A 19,994-nucleotide genomic window follows, 5' to 3' on the forward strand; every position below is an offset into this window, starting at 1 on the left:
TGATTAACGTAACGAACAAGCTGTCGCGTTTTCTCATGCTCGCGCGAAACGTTTCGCGCGATGTACACGCAATTACGATCACATCTGCGCGGCGTGTAGACGTTCGATGAAGCGTCATCGACAGACAACGTCGGTTTTACGACGTCGATTAGCGGATGAACGTCCGCGTTTATCTTCCAGCCGTTCAACCGGACACGTACTCGCGATTCTCCAGCGAAAACTATGGCGGATGTGAGATTGAGCCCTGTATCGAACACGTGAATCCAACTGGGAGAAGCTAATCTGGTTATTGGACGTTCCTGTAACCCGCTGTTCCTCCACCAAAACTTTTCCATCCTTTCTCTGTCTGTTTGGACCATGTCCTTTTTCTATTCGTTGGAAGATTCTACTTTGGTTCGAGTAAGTTAGAAAAGGATAGCGTGGAAGGGGTTGGTTCTTCGATCGTATTTCCTGAGAGGCGAGTTAGGGTGGATGTTAATTGAATGAGAATCGATTAGACCCACTGGGGATGGCGACGGAAAGTTTCTTAAGGGTTTCGTACTATGATTAGGCAGGGAGTGTGTGATGTGAAGGAAATTGAAATGGATATTTTGTATCGATTAAATGAACTAAAAAATTTTTTTGAAGTTTTTCTTGAAATTTGGACCATGAAGAAGCAGTAGCGATGAAAAGTTTCTCAAAGGCTTGGTGTTTTAATATGGCATTAAGAAGATTAAAATGGATATTTTATCTTAGGATATTGAATTTCAACATCTTTTTATTGTCACGTAAATTATATCGACAGGGGATGACGACTTCTCGAGTGTTTCGAGTTTTATTTAATGACAGAGAATATTAAGGAAATTAAAGTGGACATTGGTTATTCGATTTTAAGATCTTTCAATTCTTACGTAAATTCTCTAGAGAGAGAAGTACAAAACAATCATCATGTAAATTCTATTACACAAATTCCACGAAACTGTCTACAGTATCGTATCCTGAACGAGTAAAGTAATTCACGGGACGCGATCGTCCCATTCGTAGCAGACTCAATTACTCAGAGGTGATCACCGAGCGAGTCTCCACTCGTGCCTGCATCGATCGTCGTAATTCCCCTTCTCGTCTCCTCCGGCTGTTCCTCTTCTCTTCCTCTCTAAAATACCCCGGTCCGTATTGTCGTTGCATAAAAACGTGACGAGAACGCGCCACGCAACTCGCACAATACGCGAAACGCATTTTCACGTGCCGGTGCACGTCGAAAACGAAGACGAAGAACTTGGAAGAACGAGATGGTTGGCGAGAGGAAGGTTGGACACAAGGGGAGGGGGCGAGAAGGAAAGTTGACAAAGAGGTGGTGGATGTAGGTACGTGCAAACACGAAAACAGGGAGATTGTGAAACACATGGTCGGTGAAGATAGAAAGAGAGGGCGAGGAAAGGGGTTGGGAAGAGGAGACTTGAGAAGGCAGGAGCAAAGCTTTCATCGTAATGAAGTATTTCTGCCGGTTCCCGTAGCCTCTATTTTTCTCTTTTGCTATCTACCTAGCTCTCTTATTCTTTTCTCTCTCTTTCTCTCTCTTTTTCTCGTTTCTCTTCGTCCTTCGAGTTCTTTGACGTGCGTTAAAGAAACGACTTGGTTTTGCGCACTCATCGACGTTGAAGCGAGCCAAGCAGAAGAGAGGGACAGTCAGAGAGGAGGAATATTCATCCTCTCCCGCGCTTGGCGAAGGACAACCCTATTTAACCCTTGAAGGCCGTGGAACGAGCGTTTTCTACGCTTCCCTCCGGCGAGCGCCGATCCCTTACCCTTCGCCGCCGAGGAATCCACTGACGAGCTCAAATTGCTTCGGCATTTTGCGGCTTATCTGGTTAAACGGGGAAAATGGGGGCTTCTTTACTTTGTTTCATATTTTTTTTTTCGTTTTATCTTCGCAATGTGGATGGTAATTGGAGAAAAATTAAGGTTTGGTTGGGAGATGAAATCCACGCGCGATAATGAACAGAGTTTGAAAAGAAATTGGGGATCTTTTGATGTTTCTGTCATAAGGTTTTAACAAATAGCTCTATATTAGTTCTATTCTAATTTCCCTTTGGAGATGTTCGATATTATTTCGATGATGATCACTTAACACCGTATTAACGTTTACTTCAGCTGCTAAAAGAAATCAGGAAACAAGGGGTTAAATTCTACTCTGCGTCAACTATTCTGTTACATAATTCCCACTCGTTTTGACTATGAACAATATAACAGACATACGACACAAACTTCCTGTATCTACCTACAATTCTCTCTTACACGAAAATTTACAAGAGCTTCGAGAGAGATACGCGTGTATAACGAAAGGGCCACGAAAACTCTATTTCTCAAAGGCGAGGCACCGTAATCCCCAGGAAAGTGGACGTAATCGTGTCTAGGACATACACAGAGATAGAGAGAAAGCTTGTACAGGATTCGCGAAGAAAACAATTCGCGGAGGATCCCGACACTGCGATCCTATAGAATCGTGAGAACAATGCCGCCCTTGCGACAAAGGAGGGAGCACAAAACGCCTGCACACAGGTACACGCGCCGCTACTCTCCCGTTCTTTCCTCCCTCTATCTAGCCCTCCGTCTCCGCGTGATTAAAAATGATCGTCCCCAAGCAAGCTTAAAGCTCTCGAGGCTGAAAGCTCGACTTCTACTCTCTCTCTCTCTCTCTCTCTGTCGCTACTCGAACCGAATATACGCATCTCCGCGATTTCGCGTGGATCTTCCGCGTCCGACAAGAATCTTCTTCTTAGCAGCGAGAAATTTTGTGGACGAGTTGTACGTCGATGTGAAATTCAGATAGTGGCAAATTGATAGGTAATTTGTAGACTCGGAAATTTGTTTGAAATTCAGTTAAAATTTGATTTCACGTAGACTAGGAATCTACTTGCAGTGAAAGAAAGAATAACTAAAGATAAATAAAGATATTAAAGGAAAAGGGAAAGTGCAGAATCCCAAATGAGGAATTCGAACGTTAAAGGAACCATTTCTAGCGACACCAGAGGAAAGAATTGCACTGACAAAGGAAAGAGGCGTGTAAACGGACCAGACCAGAAGCTACAACGATAAAAATGCAACACAAGAATATCAAGGAAGGAATAGAAACGCTAAACGGGGTTAATGCAGTAAAGCTTAAGAAAGTTGTATGCGTGATCAGCGGGAATAATGAAAGGAGACACGCTATAAAAGAAAAACCGACGGAAGAGTGAAATTTCCACAAGATGAAGAATATTACAAGATAAGAACGTATGCTATTACCAAGTCGATCTTTGAAAATTTCCAGTGTAAAACCATGTCAAGATATATGCGATAATATACATACATGAATTATACACGTGTATTAGTCAAGTAAATTCTACAATAAAAGAAGAATAATTCACTTAATAAAAGGATTTTTCATAAAGTTGCACTGTCGAGGAAAATAATGTGATTACGCTACTCGCGCCATGAAAAACCCAGTGATCAATTAAATCTCGTTGCACCTGGAATTTCCCTTTCAAATAAGAAATCACACCACCTGGCACAGCTATAATCTGAATTTTTCCCTCGTAAAATACGCAACGTTTGCTTCGCACAATACCGTTCGCGCGTCACACGTCCAAAGTCGTATATTTACCAACGGAAGACGGGCAATTTGTTGGAATTAGATTCTTTGTACGACGAAAAAGAAGCGCCTTGTTGCACGAATAATAACGTGGCCTATTAATCTACAATGTGTACGGCTCATTAATACGTCCAGCAGTCTTCCACGTCGAATAATAGATCGTTAAGGTCGATAAACAGACCATTGTTTCTCGTCGACGACCACGTGGACCTATCATCGAGATAACGTTGCTCCAGGCGTTAATTTATACGGTGCAACATTTCTGACGTGGATCACGCATAAATTACTTTGACTTCGAAACAGGGAGAGCAGAAGATAATCGTTGAAATAAAGAACAAGGTTGCTAAATACAAATAACGTTTTCTATATTTGTTTTGTTTTTTTTTCTTTTTTATTTCTATAATTGGTCGATTTTACAGCTGTATTGTTGGATATCATTAACACGTTAATTGTCAACAGACATCAATGGAGGCCAATATTGCCGGAATTAATTAAGGTGTTTAAATTAGAGAAAGAATCGTTACTCGTCAAATTTATATTTACATACTTTTATTGCAGTAATGATGTCAAGTATTGAATTAACCAAAAAGCGTTTAAACAATGTTAACAAGATACGCATTATATTTGCAATCATCCACAAACGTTTTTGTACACTGCATGATAAGCTTATTTTTCTTCAAGTAAGACGTTGCAAGATTTCACTGAAGATATACAAATTTTTCGAAATATCGTTTCGATTGTAAGAAACGTTCCGTTCCAGAAAATTACCGCACGTTCGTGTCTCGATATTTTTTATCGTGAAATAAGTTTGTTTCTCCTAGGCGCGACGTCGCGTCTCCGCGCAGACAGGAAATGCAGGAAACGTTTTCCAATTTCCACGTTTCATCATCGGGAACAGGCTCCTACGTAGAATGGTTCTGTGGATCGATCGACAATGCAGCAACTGCTCTGCCAACGAGCTTTGCACCCCCTGTTTTTTCACTCGTTGGAGCAACTACTCGTGAGAAATATTCTTTTAAGAGGTCACTGTCTTTTGCGAAAAGATTCGCGACGTTTAGATCGAGACCGAAAGAACCGTGTTCCTCTGTGTAGAATTTTCTCTTCCGAAACGTCTTTTCTTCCTTGGCACGTGTGTTCCTTGAAAGACGTGTACGAATAAAATTCTCCTGTAGAAATTTTATTAAAGAAATTAGTCTTTCAAACATAGAATTTGTTCGTTTGGTACCCTCTAAGAAATTACGCCTCCCTTGAAACTTTTTCACATAAAAATTCACGTTTCGTGCAAAAGTTTCTTCAATTACTTACGTTTGTCAAATAGAACAAAATGTAAATTACTATCTACATTTTACCCTGATACACGGAACTAACGGAGCGACGTCACGACACGAAATCTCCACAAGAAACTTCCAAATAATCACACAATACGTTATTTCAAACGTTGAAACATTCACAGTGCCTATTCTACATTTTCCATTTACAATTCACAAGAAATGCAAACATTCGCCAGGATAAAACACGATAATAAAGCAATTTTAACAATACCGCTGCCATTACAACGGATAAGTTCTAGAATATCGTAACCCAGCCAAGAAACGAGCAAGAAGAACGAAGCTGCCTTTTAACGGAGTAATTAATTAACTAAAAAACCGCTGTTCTCCGGCCGATTCACCAACGAACACGGAAAGGCCAAACAGTATTCGCGCTCGCGCACACAGCACCCTCTGTTCATTGCACAACGAAGACTCGCGAGAGAACAAGAGGAGAGGAACAAAAAGAAGAAAGGAGAGAGAGAGAGAGAAAAAAGAGTACAGAAAAGGGAGAAACAGGAAAAGAATCGGTAGAAAGAAGACACTGAACGAAAGTGGAGGAGAGAGAAAGCGTGGTAGTAGCAGCGGTAGTAGCCTAGTTTTGCCCGTGACAATGAAGATGAGCAAAAGAAGAATGAAAGAAAGGTGAGGGAGGGAAAAAAGGAAGAAAAGAAAGAGAGAGAAAGAAAGAAAGAAGAGAAGGAAGCGGAGAAGCTGTGCCTTGGTAGCTCTCGCTGGACTAATAGCAGCTGCCTTCAGAAATAGCAATGCCGAGGCAATAGCGCGACGTTGGTGTGGTAAAAGCCGCTCTAGCAATGGCTCCCCGTCGCCATGGATGTCCTCCCCTCGCCCTCCTACGTTCGAGTTCCTCTTCCCTTGGCTTCCACGTCTCTCTTCTTCGACCCCGTCCATTAATTAACAGGCTTTGTACTTTTAAACGATGTTAAATAAACGGTATTGTTCACCAGCGAAAGGACTGAAAAGCAGGCGCCATTGTGCTTTAAACCCGGTCTTCATCGTCGTCGGCGTCGTCGTCGACGACGACGAGAAGGACGAGAACCAGTAGTCGGTGTTCTCTGGTTCGCCGTGGCCCTCTCCGAAAGCACGGAAAGAGGTGGAAGGAGTGGTGGCCGAGAATACCTACCTACTAATACCAACGGGTGCCGGGAACCCTTTGTTCTAAACAAATACGCCGACCCACCCCCAAGCACAGTCCGTTCGCCACCCCTGTCCTTCGCCTACCCTTCCACCTTGTTCGTCCATGCCACCTGCCTTTCAGACCGGGCAAACGTGTATCGATTGGTATGAGCTATAATGTAAATAGCGTCGCTGGAAGAAACCATTCTTTTCTGATGGTGCACTTGTCATTGGACGTATTTAAACATCGATCGGATATCATTGGAAGATTCTTCTTTTTCCTGTAAGCTTCCGAGAAAGATTAAGTGTCGTGGTTGGCCTTTTGTTTCCAGTATCGTTAGTGGCTGCTAATTTTTACTGCGTAAGGAAATATATGCTATTTATTTCTAAATTACATTGGAATCTTCTAGGTTTGGCGTAATTTAAAAAAAAAAAGAACGCACAGAAAAATCCGCAAGAATCGACTAAAATACCTATAGATAGGTGGCTTGAGGTTATACGATTCAAATGTTCGAAAGAAAGTATTCAACAATCCTGAAAGAGGTACATCGAAATCGTGTAGCATCCTTACGAGCAATATTTCAATAAGCTGGAAACGGAGAGCCAAACAGCGGTCCATTGAACTATTATTTCGAAACACTATATTTCCTTTTCCGTTCCCTGAACGCATTCTGGGAACGGGCTATGGAACAAGGATTAAGAATGGCTCGACACCAGTCGAGCTCGGCTCGAATGCGTTATCAGCGCTGCACATTGTGCCGGAAGACAAAAATCTCGTATTCCCCGTTCCGTTTCTCTCTTTCTCGCAACTGTTCCTCGAAGGTTCATTGTGAACCACCACGTGTCTGTATTGTTTAGCCTGCTCTCACTCTCTTTCGCTCTGTCTATCTTTCTTCCATCGTGTGCTCCGCTATACAACAAGCAACTCTTTCCATTGTCGTTGCCTGCTGTCAGCAACAATAACGAGGAGAGTAAAAGATCCATCGGGCAACGTGAATCCCATCCTCTCTTCGCTACCGTATCTGCTCCGGTGCGCCTCGAATTTCCGCCAGTGTATCTCGTCTCTGTATCGAGAACTTTCATCCCCCTTGAGCGATTCGTTGTATGCCCGGCCGGAACGTGCTCGTTCTTGATATTGCTGTCGGAACTCACCGAGCCTCTCTCCTTGGCCCCGTTTCTTCTTTGCCTTCTTCTTCTACTTTCAGATTTACGTTTTTCATACCGTTGTCTTTCGTCGATTACATGTCGTTTGAATGCTTTGAGAAAAGAGCAGGTGATTTGGAAGATTTCCTTCTTTCCTTCGATCATGTACGTTAGGAACGATTTAGGACAAGAATATCTAGGTTGTGGTAAAATTTGCTATATATCGTGGAGTTCTGGAAATTTGGTATTTAGAAATTACTCTAATCTTCAGAACCTTTTTTATCTAATTTCATAAGAGAGACTCGACATTTCATTTTCATTGCAGCAGCTTATTATAAAAAGTTGGAGTCTGAAACTAAGAAGCGAAACTTCAAATTAAACTATTCTTTATTCGTTTATCCATCGCTCATTACGTAAATAAATCCCAAATACCTATGTCAGTGATTATCAGATTAAGCCAAATACTTTCATTCGCACATCTGTCATTTTACTCTATATCCTACGATTTCAACGTTACAAACCATCAACCTCCTATAATTTCATTAGTCTTAATAATGATTACCTAATCGCGTTAAAATCTAAGCCAATCCTAGAAATCAAATCACTTCAAACGAAATGAAACATCGCTCGATCTTCGTGCAACCTAACAACATCATAGAAGATCGACGTGGAAAGACGGCGACCGTCTCAACATCGGCGGCCATTATCCTCACGATACTGGCAGCCTTTGTTTCGCGGGTGGAACCGCGGAGTGCAAACCTCGCGCGACGCCGTGCGTCGTTTTCTCGTTTGAGCATTTTACCTCCGTTTGCCAGAACGTCGCGCCGCGCCACGCCGGGGCTTCGCGCTTTGTCTACACAGCAGCAGCCAGCACCCCGACAACAAGTGGTAATTAATTCTCGGCGAAACAATCGGCTCGCTACCGCCGAAGGAACAACCAAAGCGCCAAACAGAGGGCGACAGGACGGAGATGGCGGCTGCTGGAATCGTTTCACCGCGAAAACATCGGTTGTTTCGGGCAAACGACTGCCTGTTCTTTGCCATCGTTCTCCCCGTCAGCACGTAAAACAGTCCAAACGCGAAAATCACCCGTTTCAAACGCGCCAACGCCGTTGTTTCACGCCCCTGACAGTGTCTGGTACTTTTGATCAAAAACGACAAGCGAATGGGAACAGGAAATGGCTTAGAGTCGAGTTTTTACGGAACGAAAGTGAGTTTATGTCGAGTAAACCAGGGTTTAATAATATGACGAGAGATTTGGCACGAACGAATTGCAAAATAATTATTTCTTGATCATTATGATCTTTGGTATTTCCAACATTGGATACGAAAAATACGTACTTTTCATACTCTTTAAAATTGTGCTCTTTATAACAGAACAGAAAATTTGATATTTGTACAGTATTATATTTGAAGATTTGTCACTGTGTTTGTTATGCTCCGCTCTGACAAGGTAAATACGGTAGATATATGAAAAGTGAATAGAAAGATAAATATAACGAACAAGGTTTATAAGAAACGAGTTTCTCGAATTTCTCCTGATGTTGTTCGAAAATGTTTCACGGAGCGACATTTCGTGTCGAAGTCCAGTTAATTAAATGATATTTACAGACCGACCGGGTACTGACATAAGAAATACATGATATTTCAATGTTGGAAACATGCAAGTTCATGCTTCAATGAATCTGTTCGTAGTTTCGCAAAAGGCTATGATAAATTAAGAGTTTCTTTATTTCTAATCTTTCATTCAAAGCTACTATCGCTACCATTGCGTGACTTCAACGTTTGAAAAAATTTGCGATAAAAAAAGATACGGTCTATGTCCATTATTTAATCACGAATAGGCTTGTCCTTTCATCCGTCGTGTTTGTTCCTAACTACAACGCGAAATATCACAAAATTTTTGGTCAAACGAGCCAGTTTGAAACTAATTTCTGAATAATCATTTTTAACTATATCAGAACGCTCTCCTTCTATTATCGTTCAAAAAGAAAACAGATCATGAAAAAATATACCACAATAAACAGAAGAAGGAAAAAGAAAAAGAGAAAAAAATAGAAAAATTGTATTGGAAAAAATGAATACGCAATTTTCCACACAAACAATCGCGAACGAGATGAATTTAAATGAGACGCGATTACGAGCTCGTCGATAATTCAGCCATAACGGTTGGTTCTGCCGCTGGTGGCACACAACACGACCGTTTCATCGGGTAAACACAGCGTCCAAATACCTTTTATACTCATTGATCGGACGCGTTATCCAAGTGCCTATCGTTCGTTTACAAACTGCTTTATACGAACCGCAAACAAGCATTCGCGAGAGAGAACCAGTCACGATACAGACTCCCTTCTTTCGAATTATTCCTGACAGATTTATTACTTAAATTTGTACTTTATTTTCCACAGGAAACTTTTAAAGTTAATATTCCACTTCAAAATATATCATATCATAATTGGAACGTCTAGATTTAATTTACGAATTGTAGGGAATTGATTTACTTCTATAATGGTAACTGCCTAACATGAAGTACGAAAACGTCAAGTGTAAATTCATAAATATAACGCACGTTTTTATTTAATAAAAAATGTCACGCTTCGTATCAATTTACAATTAAATACATTTTCGTTGGTTCTAGCATACGTGGTTGTAGAAAAATTGAGTGGCGTAGAATTTATTGTAAATATTTACTACTTCTCACATAATTATAAGTACATATTTTATTCTGGAAATTTTAAAATGCAAAAGTATGTTATTCGCAATCTAAAGTATGTTAGTAAAAGTATGTCATTTGCAAGAATGAAAAATATCCTCGTATTTATCTTGTAGATTTTTGTTTAAACTCTTTATTAGTGAAAGTGTAAATATGTACCCAGTTTTACCGTATCGAACATCGATTAGATACGATACAATTTGCAAGTGAAATGCTCGCTGAGTTATACGTTCGTTTTCATTTGTTTTGTATTCCAGTTTTTGTTTTTTTTTTTTTTTTTAGAATTTGTGTTCAGAATTGTCGATGATGTGACTTCTAAGATAGCAGAGAGGAATTTTACTATGAATCATTGTTTGGTTTCCCTATGGACGAGATACGGAAAAATTAATGTTTATTGACATTTACGAGCGGACGAAAGATAGATCTTCTTGGAACAATATTTTCCAATGACGAAGGCGATAATTATTTTTCGTAACGTCGAATGTAATTGCTAGAATTATTAGTTTCTTCTCGATTGTTTGACGCGCGAGAAATATCGCGTAAAAAATCGCAAAACTCATTAAATTCATTTCGCGATGTTCGTACTTTAATAAGTTTTTAAAAAATCTAAAAAATATTTAAACTTGAAAATTGATTACAGTGTTATTAGGGAACTTTTCAAAAGGAAATTTTCTCGCGAAGGTTTCATTTCAATAAGTGTATTTCGATTGTTTAAACTTTTTTCCCTATGCTCTAGTTATTTTTCCATCGTATTCGATAGAACTTCTTCAACTATAGGCACTTGAAACAGACGTTGAGACTCGTTAATTCACCGATTCTAATTATCGAAATGTTACATTGTTTCAGGTGCCGAATGGAAACTCTTAACCGAGGACGAGAAACGACCCTTTATCGATCAGGCGAAAAGGTTAAGAGCACAGCACATGAAGGAACACCCCGATTACAAGTACAGACCTAGAAGAAAGCCGAAAACCTTACGAAAGGAAGGTTATCCTTACAGTATTCCGTATCCTAGTGTGCCCATGGATGCGCTCCGAGCTGGTGAGATAATATTTTTGACAAATATATAAAATCTGAGTGTAGAAAACATGAATATAGAGATTTCAAAAAATTGAAATACGAAAAGAATTAGAATTCGTAAGAGAGGAAAAGGAATTCGCTGGATTCTGAATGAAAATCTTTTTGCATAGTTCGAAGGTAAGTAGTCACATTACTCTAAAACTATAATAGATTCATAGTTTGAATTTTTCTCAGAGTATCCGATTATAAAAACATAAACTTGTGAAACATAGAATTCCTACCAATTTCTCGCGAATCTATCGCTTCGTTAAATATCAAAATCCTTCTTAATTTAACTTAAAAAACGAAAAATAAAACAGAAAACATCTTAGAGTATAAACAATCTCTTCTTAATTTACACGAGAAAATAGAAGAAAAATACAACACGGAGCAGTAAAAAGAAGCTTCAGAATCGCACGCAATTATCCGACTGAAAACGCTTGAGCCTGATAGCGAGGAAACAATGCAATTACGATGGCCAAGAGACAAGAACGGAATCGATTCTCGAAGTAAAAATCTCGCAATTCTCTGGTGTGTTGCGGCGGGCTACAATAGAAAAAAGAACAGTTTCGTCTGTTGGGGCTTTGATATTCTTATCTTTTCGGCTCGCGTTTCAGCCGTATTGTTGCCGGCGATGCCCTCGGGTTCCGTGGTCGGAAGTCTTATAATGGCGATTTTTTAGAGGTTCGACCGACCCTCGTTTCCTTCATGCCATTTTCTCCAGCGTCTCGCTAATGGTTCACACGTTGCCCGCTTTTAGAGCCAGTGAAGTTCATCCCTTCATGGTCATCGGTATCTGTTATCAACGAATACCAAAGATACAATTCTAGAAACAACTACAACGTGCTTGACATTCTAGTCCGAGCCATTGGTACCATATCTAGTCACTTTCCTCGTGGTAGTATTATTTTCTGATACTTGTATTATTTCCTTTGTCTTCGATATGAATAACGAGGTAAGCGATCGGATGAAATCGCATGGATCGCGTAATGGTATCTGGTGAAATGGAAGGAGGTATGGAAACACGGCTGGGTAGACTGGCGGATAAGTTGGAGATAAAAGTAAATTAGCGTAATTAGTAAATTACGTGGGATTAATTGTAACGATACTGGTGATTAATTCTTTTATTACGATTATTATATTTCATGTGTAAAATGTAACGAGTGTAAAAATTGATTAATCGTGTAAAATACTATATTAAGAGTTAGAACCAGCGAGACCGTGAACATTTCCTCTTCGTCACATTTATATAGATGAAATTTTAAACGCACTTATTACTAACCACAAACCTATCAACCCTTAACAATTTTTATAGCGTATCCTCTTTCTTAACTTCTATATTTCAAAATTTAAAAACTGTCCTAAATTAAATACAAAACTCGCATCTCTTTTCATTATCTAAATTCAACGAACAATGTATAATCAATATGTAATTCTTATTACTCACAACACATTACCCCTTCCGCAATAATTTTCAAGCATATTCTACCATCAAAATCATACTTCAAACTCTAAACAATGTCCAAAAGAATAGAATTTGAAAAGATCATTCCAAGAATCTCGATGAATTCGTCCAACTTGAAATATTCGGTATCATCGATCCTCGCGTAAACCGTTCATTGTCCAGCCCGACAGTCGAATGAAAATTTAGTGCACCGAATAATTCGTTCACCCTCGTTGGCATTCACGATCATAATTTCACGGTCGATTGTGTCCCGAGGCCGAATCCCGTTTTTTCTTTGACTCGCCGTGGAAAAATTCAAAATTACGTAATCTGCTATGAAGTGGGAAACAATGGGTACAATGGAGACGGTCGGGATGTCAAACAAATCTGTGTAAACCTCGAAGCGAACCGGGGGAAGGCCGCCGTGTGTACGCGAGTCCGATTCATCGAACATCTGTTCCCCGGCGATTTCGCGGGGGATGCTTCGTAGTCGGAGATAAGGCAGGAACCGATCGAAATCGACAGATGCCGATCTCGTAATTGAACGCAACCTTCTACCATTGTCGTGGCAACGAAACGAGTGAAAGCACGGCCGAGTTGGATTGTTGCGTTTCGAAGAGCGACGGCAGACATTCTTGTGAATGAAACGGGGTAGTGTTTGATAGGGGTTGGAAGTAAGAGTTGATGAGCTTGGAGTTAATTATGATTGGTTTAAACTACGTAAATTTATGTTTTCCTCTCTCTATTTACTGTTTTGTGTGTTTTAAACGAGTCTTCCTGGATGCAGGTGAAAAGAATATTTATATTCAGTAAATAACTGTAAAATCTTATAAATCTAATGCTTCTAACATAGTCCGATATAGTTAAATGAAAACGTGTTAAAGGGTAAAAATAATGCTATTAATGACACGCTTCAACTTTCTATTTTGAATTTTGTCATATTTTGTTAATAACAAAACGACTGCTGCCTGTTTATCTTATTCACAAAAGATAAATTATTGAAAATTGATCCTCATAAATATAATCAATGTAAAGAAAATGATGTGCGCATACATATTCAATTAAAAGTAATATAGAAACGTACGAAATATGTACAGAATATGACTCGTACGTACTGTGCGATTTTTCGTCGACAGGAATGAATGTAGCAAACGGGTTAAAAGCCATTTCTACTTCACGTAAAAAGCCAATGTTCGGAAAAAAGAAGAAGCAGATAAATAAGTTAAGTAGTCACGCGATGTCCCCCGCGTTTATTTTCCAAAACATGGGTCAAAAGTTAGCACTGGTATCTTGGGGATCTGTGGCTCAAAGGGCATGAAATAAATCGTCGAATAATTCCCTTCGGCGCGGAAGGGCCGTGGTCCGCCCGAACGATTCATTGGCTTTATGCACGCGAGAGCATAAACATGTCGCTGGCTCATTATTTATCGAATTGTCTTAACCCCTGTGCGTACGATTGCGCCTCCAGACGTTTGGCGGAAGCACGTGACTTAACCAACCAAATTATAAATTCGTTAAGGGATTTCAAAGAAAAAAACACGTGGGGTGATGTGTATAGAGATTTGAGGAATTTACGTGCTTCACCCCATCGCGTTTCTTTAATATTGCTACTTTAGGAAATAGACATTTTTTAATAAATACAAAATGGTTGCCTCTTCTTTAGTTCTTGGCCTATTTTCTTTCTGGTATTTTATATTTTCGCAATTAAATAATATTTTAGATATAACCTTAGCAATTTAGTTTACCTTGTCAGACGTTCGTCAAAGTAAAATGTTTTAGATTGGCCGATGAGAATGTCGAGTAGAGAATCGCTGAATAATCGAAGGATACGAGTTATACGCAAGATTTATAGCATGTAAAAATCATTTTATTGAATCGAATTGAATACCAATTGTTAGTTACTGAAGTAGTAGTTCAAGTAGCTTCATAAAAATTTTAGTAGCTTGATTGGTCGAGCGACAATGGTTGGATTGTTCGAATATCTTTACAAGACTTAATGCAGGTTGAACGAAAGTAGCTCGTGTTAAAGGGACGAATTTTTACAAAATGGTTATGGTTTCCTTTATTTTATGATTTAACCCTTACTTTTTTAAATTATATTTCACATTTGAAGAACACAGACTCTACACAGTACAACTTACAAAGCCTCTTATTTACCGTAAAGAATATTACATTCTCAATGATTAACCAAACATTATAAAATATCTACAAAAAATGAAATGTGTAATATCATACCCTACAACTAAAAATCTGCATAAAGTGATAAATCGTACAAACGTTTTTGTTTAGAGGTACATGAAATAATTTCCTAATTTATCATTTCCAGTAGTAGCGTATAATAAGTGTAATAGCGAGATTTTAAATATTTCGTGACCTCGATAGATAATTTTATTTTCTTCGATATCGTTGGACTGTTAAAAAAATGTAGCGCGAATTTCCGGCTAGAGAGGTTCCCCCCTTAACTTACGGTCTTAAGTCGTTGCTCGCTATCTGCGAACGGAAACCCTGACCAGAAATTCCAGCCTAAGCCGATAATTTATCCCAGCCACCCACGCACTTGTCTTATACGCGTGCCACCGTACAGGGACGTATTCGCCAACAGCCGACGGAGGTTAAAAAGAGAAACGAAAAAAAGTAGTTGTGCTATACTAGTGGAAGAAAATGACAGAAAAAAGGGAGCAGGATCGGTAGCTTTTGCCGATATCCTTTACGATCGTGTTTTCTAAGTAGAATCATTTATTTAAATAAACTGCACAGCATTTACATACTACCATTTCGATTTCAGACTTTATTCGAAAGGAATCACAGACTGCCAAAAATCGTATAATGTAATCTTGGTAATTTCAATAATTTCGTAGAAGAAACGAGAAAAGCAGACCGGAAATTTTTATTGATTGATTTTTACAATTTTGCTCTTCACGTAGAATTTAGCAAAATTTGAAGATATTTATTGATATTTCAAATTAAAAATCTGAAGAAAATCACAAAGTTTACGAATATTTAAATATAATCTTTGCGATTCAAGCAACGTTAAATCGAAGCAATTGAATCGATTGAACGCAGATAGACAGCTTTTACCGATTGATTCACTTTACAATCGTTCTTGCCAAATAGAATTTTGTATCTCGAGAAACTCGAAAGTATTTATGGTTATTTAATATTATATCAAAAACCATTTAATCCTCACGATTTAAGTAATTGAACATTTTAAGCAACTTTGATATATCGTTATACAAACTGCAAAAGGAATTTACAAGCACTTCGATTGCTAAAAATGTCTTCGATCATTAAAAGCACTTGAATTACCAATAATCTCGAAGATAGGATACTAAACATGTCGTTTGAAATCCTTTTTCTATTCCAAGAGAATATTAGAAAATATCTGTATATCTCAGGATATCTACTAGTTTCATGTACCTTTCCTCCATTTCTAGAAAATTGATGTGGTAAAGCACCCTGTAACTTAAGGGGAAAAGGTTGGTTCACGAAAGAGGGGGGATGGAAATAAAGGAGGTAAAAAGATAAGAAAAGAGAAGCGTGGTGTACGACCGATAAATCGGGGATTACCGATCGCGTTTCGAAGTCGCGTGGGCGGTGGGATAAATTCCGGCCTTAATCGGTCCGTTGCCATTGCTGGAATTAATAATTTTGTTCGGTTATACTGTAAGATCACAGGAACGTGAATGAAGCGGGGGAATCTCGTTCCTTTGGGTACTGTGGACGCGTTCACAGAAACTTGGGACAAGTTACGACTGTTACGAGTTACCTGGGGCTAGCGATTCGAGAAGAGGTTGCGGAGAATCGCGATAAAATCATGACAATTCTGACTGTTCATTTTAAAACGATCGACGCGAATCATGATTAGTCGATTGATTAAATCGAATGTTTTCAATATGCGCAACTACGTAACTTCTTTTAATAAAAGGAATTTGTATAACTTGAAAGTTATAGCGTAACTAGCAAATTAAAATAAAATCATTGGATTTTGTAGAAATTCATTTATAGAAAAGTTAATATAGTGGAGACATAATAAATGGTTAAATTCTTGAAACAACTTGCAAGATGTACGATTATTTTACATTTATCGTAACTTATTAGATTGATAAAAGGGATAGCTGACGGTTAAAAAACTAGAGTGTATACGGTACGTGTTAATAAGAAGCCGTTACCCTTTAGCAAATTGTCGTAACCATATTCGCAAATTAAACTCTTGTTTATCACAATATTCTTGAATAATTGACCTCACGTCCTCTCTCACCTTTCATATTTTTATCCAATGATTAATGTCACTGTTCATTTCTCATGCACGTACACGCGTAACTACTCATTCTTCTTAAAAAGTCATAAATCATTATTCAATCAAGATTGTACTTAATTTGCATTGAACTAAATAAACTGTGATTAAGATTAGAGTGCAATTCTATGCTGTAAGTTTCATTCGTTTATAAAGTGTCAAACAAATAAATGAGATGTCAACACTGTAAATATCAAGTAAGGACTCATTATCTCATGAAAATACATCTTCCGCAATCTTATCGGTCTTTGACTAAGTATATTGTGTGTCGTTCTTCTATTCCATTGATCAATCAACGATCACCCGACAAATACAGCAAGAAAAATCCTTCTCACAAAAGTCAAAGTTCATACCATCGCAAAGTAACGAAAATGAATTCCCCATTATCACGATTATTGTGCACACCTTTTTCAGAAAGGCGCTGCAAAAAAAACCTTCGACGACAAGGTACAGCGTGTTCCAAAGGAAAGACAGTCCCTGATATTTTTCAACTACCGGTGTCCCGTATTCTTCGACGAAATATTCTATCGGCATCGACGAAGGTCGGCCGGTTACAAAATCGCGATTAATAATCGACTGGTCCGTGAATTCTTCGTTGTCGGCCATAAATCTCGCCGCCAATCATCCCTGCTTCTATACCGGCTTCTTTCGAGACGTTTCTTCGTCGTCGTGGAGGTTCACGGCACGTCGACAATGAGCCTTCGTTGGCATAGCCATTCTTTCGCCGCGTTTCCGTCGTTCGGCGACGATGATCGATAAGCCCTGAAGCGGGAACGCGAACGGCCTCCCCCTGATATTAATCTCGACGAAAAACTTGTGGGCCCGTTCGGTTAATCATTGGCATTGTCGATCGACGAAAGGCGAGGATCGAAGCCGATCGTCGAGTTCGATTGCCGTATTGTGAATCGTGCACTGCGTTTTGGGAAACAAGTTTTGTCTCGCGCGAGCTGTACGATGAAGATTCTTTTCGGACGATCGAAACCTAAAAATGAAAATCTGTTCGTATTGATACTTATTAGGTGTTTTGTTTTGTTTTCGTAATCGTATAAAGGTGAAGATATGTAGGAGGTGTTTGAAATATATTCTATAGATTTTTATAGATATTTTATAAATACGGAAATATAATTTTATGTTTCTTTTTCGTTATATTACTTTAATTGGAATTATATGTGTAGAGTATATTAGAGTACGATAGTTACAGTGTTAATGTGTGTAATTGTGTAATTAATGTGTGCGAGGAATTGATGAGAGAGTTAAGATTTTTAAAGGAAGGATTAATCTGTAACTAACTGTAATATGGTTGACACTTTGTCATGTAAATGTCGCGTAGCATTTACACGACGCAGAGAAATTAAAAAAAAATAGATAATTAGAAAAGAGGGTAATATGGTAGATTACACTCCTAATTTATTTAGATGTTAATTAAGTCATTCATACTTCAGTCATTTATAGTTTTCATGTTGGTAACGTAATGTTGTACGATTCTGCTATTAATCCTTCAGAATCAAATGTAACGCTCTACTTGCAACAAATTCCATCTAACGTTTATACCGTGGAAAAAGCGCCCGACTTTCCAATTGCTGGATTATCAAGATTTTTCACACGCTATAAACTATCTGTTGCAGGAATGGCTGGTGGAATGGGACAGGCAGGAATGGGATCGTATTATGGTCCCGCGGCCGCTTATGGTTCACTCTCTGCAGCCAGCATGGCCGCAGCCGCTGCTGCAGCAGCACAGCAGTCCGCAGCGGCGATGTCTGCGGGTCTAGCAGCACCTGCTCAGGTGAGTCGATGCATCTTGTAAATAAACAATCGTTTCCTGTCTCAAAACCCGTTTATCGTGTTCCCCATGTTGTTTCCGTGTCAAGCCACTTATCTTCCTCGTTCGGAACTAATCTATGTCATTCAGGAATCGCAACGTGCGATCCTGAAACAATTGCAACGCTATTTCCGGGTTAATGTTCAGTCTTTGACATAACGATGGTGTGTAATGCTCGGTACAAACGAGCAAATTTATCGTGGTCACACCCAGGTGCGGAACAGCGATGTGACGTCTTTGAAACTTTGTACGCATAACACTGTGCCATTTGACAGATTTATGTTTCTAATGATATAAGGCACACGAGTGTGCGATTGTATTATTAGAAATACAATACACATCAAGCTACCGAATTACGGACCAGGTCGAAACAAGATCGTAACGACGTCGCATGAATTTTCCCTTTCGTACAGATGCGAGTGATTTAGAGCGATAAGAAACAGTGTTGTAAAAAATTGCAACAGTATAGTTGAGTGGAATCGTAATTGCGTATTGGTGAGCAGAAGAGACATTGATCTGAGTTTTGACCGGATTCCACGCACGTTGCTCTTGCTTTCGTGAAAGAAGGTGCGCCTGGTTGTACAATCGTATGGTACCGTTATATCGTGGAAAATGGAATTGCTTCAATAGTTGTTGTATTATGAGGTAGTAGTAGGCGATGGATTTTATTCGACAATCTAAAAATCTTAAATTTCTTTTGACGTCGTATCATTTGTTGATATACAAATAATAGATCAGATCAAAAGGTCTTGTCGATAGTGATGTTTTATTTATAAATTGAAAAATATTAAATCAAATGCTACGAGTTAGGAAGAAGGGGTTTGATTCGGCCGAGAAGGGGAGCATCGGCGATTACGATTTGTCAGGGACGAAAAATGCGTAAGACACGGTCGCAGGGACCGAGCGTTATCGAGATGCCGGCGGAAAAGAGCCACCCACGCGGTTATTTCTTGCGCGTCCCTATTCAATGGAATTTGACGTGAAGAGACTCGATCGGGGAATCTCGAGATTTATCGCTGCATTCACGCGCCCCTTTCCTCGGCAAACAAGCGAAATTCTATTAATCGTTGCAAAATGTATATCTTATCTTTTGCTTCGAACAAATCTCCAAATATTCTTCAAGATTATACCAAATAAATAAACTTAAAATACGAACAATCTAATTTCAAATACGAGCAATTTACAAATATAACGTGGCAATTAGTCGTCATATTATAAACTATACCGTAACGACTAAACCGTTCCTTCGACTGCAAGTTTTTTCAACGAAAGACTTTTAACGAGAAACTGACTTACACTGATTTCTGGGTCAGCTCATACATCAATTATTAACAAAATTATACTGAAAAGATCATTTCAACCCCCGCCCACAACTAGCTCAACCGAGTCACTCGAGACTCGCTCAAATCTCCATGAACTCTTGATCGAACCTCGACTCCCTTAACTGAAAAAGTGAAACAATCGCCGA

The 19,994-nt window shown here is 39.1% G+C and overlaps 1 protein-coding gene across 2 annotated transcripts in view; it reads left to right on the forward strand.

Annotated features, from left to right (window-relative positions):
• LOC132906952 (transcription factor Sox-19b) overlaps positions 1–19,994 on the forward strand; it is a 70,828-nt gene that overhangs the window by 43,996 nt on the left and 6,838 nt on the right. For both annotated transcript variants that reach the window (XM_060959635.1, XM_060959634.1), the window contains 2 exons: positions 10,757–10,951; positions 18,333–18,490. In XM_060959635.1, coding sequence (XP_060815618.1) covers positions 10,757–10,951; positions 18,333–18,490 — 353 coding nt within the window. The remainder of the gene's footprint in view (positions 1–10,756; positions 10,952–18,332; positions 18,491–19,994) is intronic.

The sequence above is a fragment of the Bombus pascuorum genome, chromosome 5, assembly GCF_905332965.1.
Source record: "Bombus pascuorum chromosome 5, iyBomPasc1.1, whole genome shotgun sequence".
In the NCBI taxonomy this organism is placed as follows: domain Eukaryota; kingdom Metazoa; phylum Arthropoda; class Insecta; order Hymenoptera; family Apidae; genus Bombus; species Bombus pascuorum.